The sequence below is a fragment of the Adiantum capillus-veneris genome, chromosome 25 (genome assembly GCF_014529385.1).
Source record: "Adiantum capillus-veneris isolate H3 chromosome 25, ASM1452938v2, whole genome shotgun sequence".
Classification (NCBI taxonomy): domain Eukaryota; kingdom Viridiplantae; phylum Streptophyta; class Polypodiopsida; order Polypodiales; family Pteridaceae; genus Adiantum; species Adiantum capillus-veneris.
The window spans coordinates 69,945,652-69,953,419 of record NC_140955.1 but is presented as its reverse complement, the minus strand read 5'-3'; the positions used below and the strand labels follow the sequence as shown (position 1 = coordinate 69,953,419).

Genomic DNA, 7,768 nt, shown 5'->3' with positions numbered 1-7,768 from the left:
TCTTTCTTGTGCACAAAAATGAAGTAGTATGCATGCTTAGATCAAGTTTGCGGAGACGACGTCTCCCAAACACCAAGTAGAGCTTGTCACTCTACTATGGAAGATGATAGGACTAATGTGCAGACATGCTTGCGGCAGCCTCAGGCTCTCAAGCGCCAAATGGACTAGTCATCCATTGTGGAATGATGTCGTAGGGTAACATAGGGATCCTCTACCCGCTAAGAAAATACCCCATAGTTGATGACGACTATGATTTCAAGAGAGAGGTAATGTCAAAATAATCAATATCTAATTCTCCTAAATTATTTTCTCATGTTAAACATATCATTTAATATGGGAAAGTGCCAGGGGTGAAAAAGCTAGAATATTCGTTGAGCTAGCAGACCGGCCACAGTAGAGATTCAAAAGAGAGAAAATAGGGATCCAAAAGGGGGGCCATCTGTAAAAGATCCATGTGCAACAATGGGTTTAAAAGACCCTAAGGTTCAGCCCATTAAGACTTCCAAAATGCTAAGGTTCCAAAATTCAAAGGTTGTGTCTAAAGGTCAAACATTGGGGGAATTGGATGCTTTGTGTGTGTCCCAAAAGTCTTTAGCAATCCCTACATAGGAGGGGGCGAGCCTTACAAGTAGGGGATGAGAGAGAAACTCACACACACACACAGTCAAATTCCCTTTACACGAAGGGAATGAGGGACACATATCAGCTCCCTAGCCCAGATGCCCACAAGGTGTACCAATTCCTATTGGCTGGCCTTGGAGGTGGACCAATGAGAATTAGGCTAAATTAAATCTAGTTTAATTAATTAAAAAAACTTAATAAAAGAACCAATAAGAATTAAGCTCTCTAGAAGACTATTGGACAGTCTCCCAAGGGGACCAATGAGCATTCAGCAGCCCAATGGCTTGCCTGATTCCTATTGGCCAGGAAGCAAAGGGGCCCAATGAGAGTTTGGTTGAATTAAATAATTACCTAAAGCTCTCACAAAAGGAGAAAGGGGGACACATGTTAGTAGGCTATCACTTATGTTGCTTAATTACCATTGGCTAAGCCTGGGGAGGTCCAATAGATGCTAGCAAGAGCAAATAGCAAGAGGGGTCGACCAAGAGAGAGAGAGAGAGAGAGAGAGAGAGAGAGGGGACTGATTTTTGCAAGGCATTATCACACACACACTCACACAATCTCATGTGTGAAGTAAAGAAGACTCTCTCTCCTTCTCAAGCTTTAATGGAAAGCTTATCACCTACTCCAAGTTTGTGAGAAGGAAGGCCTACACCAACAACTCCTGGCTTTGTGATGCAAATCTAACCAAGATCCAAGCTTCAATGCATGCTCATCTCCTCTACCATGCTAATTCCTAAGCTAAGCTATGCTAATCTGAGTGATTATGTGAGGAGATGTACATCTTTTTCGTAAGAATACTCCTTTCTCTCAATCTACTCTCATACCCCGCTAGCTCTCACCATCTTAAGAGGTGTGTGAGGTCTTGGGTCTGAGACCGTTAGGGAATTGATGTTGAGTTTGATAAGTGTTTTGCATAGTGCTTGAAGTTTCCGTCTTCATTGCACTAGCTAGTATTGAAGGAACACAAGAAATTGTATTGTAAAATGTCTCTCTTGATGAGAGAAACCATAATACAAAGCCTCTTGGAGGGGGGACCGACTCCATGCAAATTCGATCCTCAATTGTTGTCAATTGCTTAATTTCTCTCTCTTTTGAAGTATTGTTCATGTTATCTAACTAGGTGTTATGCTTTTTGTTGCTTTCTCCACCCAAGCACTCTTTTTAATCTCATTGGGAATCTATTCTAATGAAATGCTCACTATGTTCATGCTATTTTCCGCTACACACAAGCTACTAGGCCATTAAATGTTACATAATCTGTGGAAGAAGAAGAAGTCCATGGACTTTATTCCCCTACTCAAAGATGATGTTGGTATCTTCACTAAGTCTCGTAAGAAGAATCCATTATAGTTAGAGAGTTCTTACCAATAATTTTCTAGTAAACCCAAGTACATAGGAACATCTAAGAAGCTAGGGCTCTAATTGCTCACATGAGAGGGATGGCTATGACTCCAAAAATAGCACACTTCCTTGTCCAACCGACCTCTGAGGGTGAGATCAAAGAATTTATTGATAACCTCAAGGCTCATATGTCTTTAGGAAGTGATGGCATTCCCAATGAATTTTATATGCAATACAAGGACTTTATAGCCCCTTATCTTCTCTTGGTGTGGTGAGAAGCTGCTAGGCAAGGAGGTGTTCTTGTGTATATTAATACTGGGGTAGAAACTCTTGGACAACAAGGGTAGTAAAGACCTCAGCAATTGGAGACCCATAACATGTTTGACCTTAATTAATAAAGTTTTTGCTCTTTCTTTAGCTAGAAGAGTTAATCCTCTCATGGATAGCCTTATTCTGCAAGAAAAAAAAAGATTTTATAAAAGGCGGATTTATTCTTGGTGCTATCATAACTCTGTGGCAAGGCATGGAGCATACACTAGAAAATGAGCACAATTCCTTCTTTCACAAAATTAACTTTTGACAAAGCTTATGACAAGATGGAAGGCGATTAGGTATTGCAGTCGGTAAGAGATACATAAGAATTGTTTATGTGCTTTTGGGAATGCATTCTCAAAGATTGCTATAATGGGGAACTCATTGATGCTATAACTCTTATGAGGTCTATTAGACAAGGTATCCTCTTGTCCCTTTGTTATTTGCTTTCATGTTAGATGCCTTGGGGTGGTTGGTCATAAAACAGATGCAAGTTGGTAAGTTAAAAGGGACCAAAATCTATGGCGCCGCTATTGATTTATGTCTACAAATGTTTGCAAATGAGATTAATGCATTGTACAACGCTGATAAGGAATCTGCCAACACTTTTTTGGAATGTCTTAACGTTTTCTATCTGGCAAGTGACTCCTAAATTAACCACCGTAAATCTGTAAGAAAACTTCTAATGGGAAAACTCCAATGAAAGTAATTTCCGCATACTGTCAAGGAATACCAGATGAACAATTTTTAGATTATCGCAGGTACCAATGGGTTTCATAGCTCAGAGATGCGAATGGGTTCTTAACAAATCCAAGAAAAAGGTATTTATGTGGCAACCATTTCAACCCTCCATATCTTACAAAATATTTCTTCTCAGCCATTACCTATTTCACTCCTAATCTATCTTCTCTCTTGCTAAAACCCTACTAAGTTTCGGTTTAATCAAGTTATGTCCTTCGCAAGGAGGTTTTTATGAGGAGGTTTAAAGGATACATAGAAAGTTTCAAAAGTGGTATGGAGAATTTGTTATACGCATAAATCAAGAGGTGATATGGGTGGTGTGTTAAATTTTGAGTGGATGTCAGCAAAACAAGTAAGCATAAGGATAGCCAATGTTGTCTCCGATATTACCTTCTGGACGTGCCTGCTAAAAAGGGATGTAAATAGGTTCTACCTTCAGGCATGGTCCAATCTGAACCTTTGGTACATGATCACCTCTGTACGAAAGATCAAAGCTAGAGGGAAGTCAACTATCAAGGCCCATGTGAAATGACTAGTTTGAAATACAAAAGGGGATGTACATTACACATGTTATTGCTCTATGTACTCACTTACTTTAGCATGATTCCATTTGGATAGATTGGATTCCAAAGATAACCTCTCTCTACTAAACCTCACAATTAATATTTTGTAAGATATGGAGGGTTGAAATTTCAGATCGTTTGCCTCGTTTGGCATTAGAACCTCGACTGATCTGTAGACAAACGAGGTATGATTGCCCTCCACCCAACTCACCAACTCCTATAACCTATCTATTGATTTTATTTCTAAACTTGCGTGCAAGATTGAAGATGTATGACATTACTGATGGAGAGTGAGATGTCACATTGCAAATAGCTCTCTCCAAAACTATGCATGGATAGCTTATAGTAGCTATGACAAATTGCCCAACTTTGATAAAAACCTCAGTTGGCTCGACAAGAAATGGGAGCAAAATTAGAGCTCAAAGCAATGGATATACAAGTTCAACTTGTGTATGGAGCTTTGCCATACATATCTAAACATTTCTTAGTGTGACTTATCCTTCATCAAGGCATATGGACAAGAGAAAGAGCTCTCCAAGCTAAGCTAGGTGATGACAAACAGAAGGTGAAATGAATAGGAAGACTTTAACACATTTTTCTAGGCTATCAACATAATGCCAAGAAATTAGATTTCCTACAGTCTTGGTGTAGAGAAGTTCAACCTCAACAGATTACAACCAATGAGATTTTAATAGGGGAATAGATGAGGATGGGCATCCCTCTATGAAGTATGTGGAGACTCACTCACTAATGGACCTACTGGACTGAAAGAACTGAATCCATCTTCCATCCAAGATTTGGTAATAACTCAACCTCTCATGTAAGAGATCAAAAAATTATCTACTTCTTCCCTACCACACATGAGAAATATACCTCATATGCCTTTGATTAACAAAAATGCCATAGATGGTAGTGTTGGACATCATGCTGATGTATTACTGAGTTTATCTAGGCTTTCTCCTCCTCGGAATAGTAATGTTCTATGTGGGATGCTTCTCTCCCCGGTTGTAACACTATCACCTTTTTAATTCAATTTCCTGTTCCTAATATTAAAAAAAACACATTCCCTGCGCAGGGCTATTGAAAGAAAATATAATCCAGCTTGGTCATCTTCCTACTGGTTCGACTTATTTATCTGGAGAGGCATTTTGATTGGAATGTACATCAATCAGACATTATTACTACTTTCTGCAAATCATTTTTATAGATTTCCAATTCCACTCAAGAGTCCACACAGATTTCCCTTTTGCTTTGAAGCAAAGCCTCTAGTTTCGGAGTGCATTCGCCTTCACAAATTTCCTTCTGTTGGCCCAAGGAGGGTCTTTCTGATTGGTTAAGAAAGACCAATCACGTCGTATAGTCAGACTACTTAAAACATCATTATCCAAAGGCCAAATAATGAGAACCCAAGGCCCACCATTTCTTCACTTTTCTAGGGCCCAAGCTTGGCAAGAACGGACTTACACAACCCAATCCAATAAGGAGTTGGCTCTTCGCTTGGTGTGAAGCCAATAACCATGACCAAAGACACTGTATCTGCACAGTCCATTATGAAGCAAACAAGGCCATTGACCTCAAACTCTTATTACATTCCAAAATCTAGCATAACTATTCATTTCACCCACAAATTATTACCAGCATCAACACTTAGAACTACAGTTCAACCAGCCATTACCGATTATTGTGCAGAAGACAACACATCAAACATTCCAATAATCACCAAAGACAAGATCTTCAAAAAATACGCACCTATATGCATCCTTGACAAATTTGTATAGAAGACTTCTGTATAATGCAGCTAAAGTGGCAAGTAGCACCTGCAAAAAAATTCTCGTGTGCTGAATGTGATCAAGAAGATGGTGAGTCATTATACAAGTTACCAGCGAACTGCCAAAATATTGTGCCTCCTGTATGTAGATTATGTCCTATGTATACTAATTCATGCTACCTCCTGTGAGATGTGCAACACATTTTACAGATTAGCCTAAAGAGGACCTCAACTTTGCTGCGAATCAGGACTAGGCATAGCCACTATATAAACTTGGCACTTGATGATGGTCTTCTCTACTCTAAACCCAGGCATAACTGTAAAACCAACATTCATTGTCGCACCAGACGTGCTTACATCTGATTCCCCTAATTGCGCTATGCTTTCCATGTACAATGGTGAAAACTCCGCATCTCTCTGCACTTGGAAGATCCTCGCATTCGGCTCAAACGAAAAAGCTAGCCTATGCAGTATCCACATAGCTTTTGCCAGTTTCAGAAAATTCTGATAAAACTGGCTTTTGGGATGAATGCCAGCTAAAACTTGCTTCCTGTGCTCTATGTTTCCAAAAAATGACTCTTCCATTTTGGGGTGAACAACATCCAAAAACCTTTTCAAACAGTACTTCGCAAACTTGCCTTGAGGATTGTTAGTTATCACCTCCAAGGGATCAGCACTTCTCAATTCTTGAAATTCTTTGAAGCATTCCTGGCTATTCTTCTCAGGATCGAGCACGGTCGAAAGGGAGCTGCTGACAAAGAAATTCTCGCTCTCAAAGCCACTTAGCATTCGGTGGTTAACATAAGACTCAAAGGCGAACTTCTTATGTGTCCTCCTAGCATAGGTGATCCCCGGCTCAATTGAATTTGCTGCGGCGTCTAAATCCCAGTGTGCAACTTTCATTAATGAAGTAAGAAGCTTTGTAAAGCTTCTAGAGGCCTCTGATGCTCCAAGAACCACATACTCTAAGAGCTGCGGTGTGGGTAAAAGATCAGCCGGAGAGTTTGCAAGGGGGTCTTTAGTTAGCTTCTGTTCTAACCGTTTCACTCGCCGCTCAAGCTTTTCCTTCTTCAAAGTCGTCTGAGCAAGCATGTCCTTTAGATTCTCCACAACTGAATTTTTCTTTTGAATCTCATTGTGAAAATTGCTTATAATACCTTCATATGATTTCAAAATCTCTGATTTCTTCTCACCCTCCCCCTCTGTGGAGAGTGCAGGCTCATCATCACCCTGACCAGAGGATACAATAGCCAGCCTCTCCCTGTAAGTGTGCTTTAGTTCAGAAAGCCGCTTGAGCTCAGAGATTACAGCTTTGTCAGCAATTTGAATCTTGTCAGGGTCGTAAGGCACATGAGCAGACTGAAGCTGCATATAGGCACTTTTCAAAGAGGAGATAGTCGAAAACACGTTGGTAATCAAGGTTTCCATTACCTGGACTTTCAAACTTATCTCAGTCGGATCGTATGTTAGAGATGATTGAGATTTAGAGCTCTCAGCATCTGTGTTCTCCGCATCCATGGAAGCGGAGGCAATGCCACTACTACCATCTGAAGCCGCGTTGTCGCTGTTGATGCCTGGATCTTCTGAAGAAGCCACTATTTTCTGTGCTGACTTGCCTCCATTCTTGCCATTAGCAAGCCGAGTTCTGTAAGAGCGAGCCACCTTCCGAAGATAACCAGCACCATGCGCATGACTGCTTCCATTTGACGATGAAGGCTGAGAAGATGTTTGCATTTTCCCTACGGTGATGCGGTCTGCAAGCGTTACATAAAGAATATACATGAGTATGCAGAATCAAGCAATTGCAAAACAACTCGTGAGAAAGATTCTGCAGAAGGTAACGGAATGAGCACATTTTCTGCGGAATGAATGAGAGCTACACCAGGAGCGTGGGGCATGGCGATGGTGATTCTCGCTTCAGCTGGGGCATGATGAGGTCGAAGAGTAGACAAGCGGGACGAGATGTGTACAAATGCACAGCGATGGCGAGACCTGCTCTGAAAACTAGGGTTTCGATCCTTGAGGAGAGGGTGAGGCCGCTATGTCAACACGAAAGCTGGACTGCTGGAGGCGCAAAGATGCTGAGCTCGTTCCTCTAAGCACAGAAAACCTGGACCCCACTTTGTCGACGTACACCATTCAGCCTGCGACACGTGTCGTGTTACGGAATCAAGTGCACCATGTCATCAGAAAAGTGCCAGACTGTCATCAATCAGAGATGCAAAAGGTGAATAATTGCTGCCAAATAAGCATCCATGCTGGCAGTGCTCCAGCCACAAGCTCGGGAGAACGGTGACGTGGCGGGCCTCGTGCCTCCACATTAGAAACATGTGTTTGAACTGGTAGCTGGCCCTCACCGGTCAAACAATTGGCACGCGCATCACCACGTAGCGGCCATCTTGTGGACACGTAATAAATA

General features: G+C 41.3%; 1 protein-coding gene across 2 annotated transcripts; it reads right to left on the bottom strand.

Moving 5' to 3' along the window:
- Positions 1-4,710: 4,710 nt before the first annotated feature.
- On the bottom strand, positions 4,711-7,433 carry LOC147425070 (protein GRAVITROPIC IN THE LIGHT 1-like). Of its 2 annotated transcripts, XM_086500196.1 has the most exons (4): positions 7,232-7,433; positions 5,707-7,103; positions 5,331-5,398; positions 4,711-5,117 (listed from the first exon to the last, which is right to left on the bottom strand). In XM_086500196.1, exons 1-4 carry the CDS (start codon positions 7,245-7,247, stop codon positions 5,042-5,044), a joined length of 1,557 nt encoding a protein of 518 aa, XP_086356322.1. In that variant the 5' UTR covers positions 7,248-7,433; the 3' UTR covers positions 4,711-5,041. The 2 variants fall into 2 exon arrangements, with proteins under 2 accessions (XP_086356322.1, XP_086356320.1); XM_086500194.1 differs by lacking the exon at positions 4,711-5,117 and having other exon boundaries at positions 5,295-7,103; positions 7,203-7,431.
- Between the last annotated feature and the right edge of the window lie 335 nt (positions 7,434-7,768).

Bases quoted from the DNA above. Each gene is read 5' to 3' on its own strand.
- LOC147425070 (XM_086500196.1), bottom strand. The intron at 5,399-5,706 runs GTAAGCACGTCT...ATTTTTTTGCAG, and splicing joins CGCAATTAGGGGAATCAGAT to GTGCTACTTGCCACTTTAGC. The intron at 5,118-5,330 runs GTGCGTATTTTT...TGGACTGTGCAG, and splicing joins TTTGTCAAGGATGCATATAG to ATACAGTGTCTTTGGTCATG.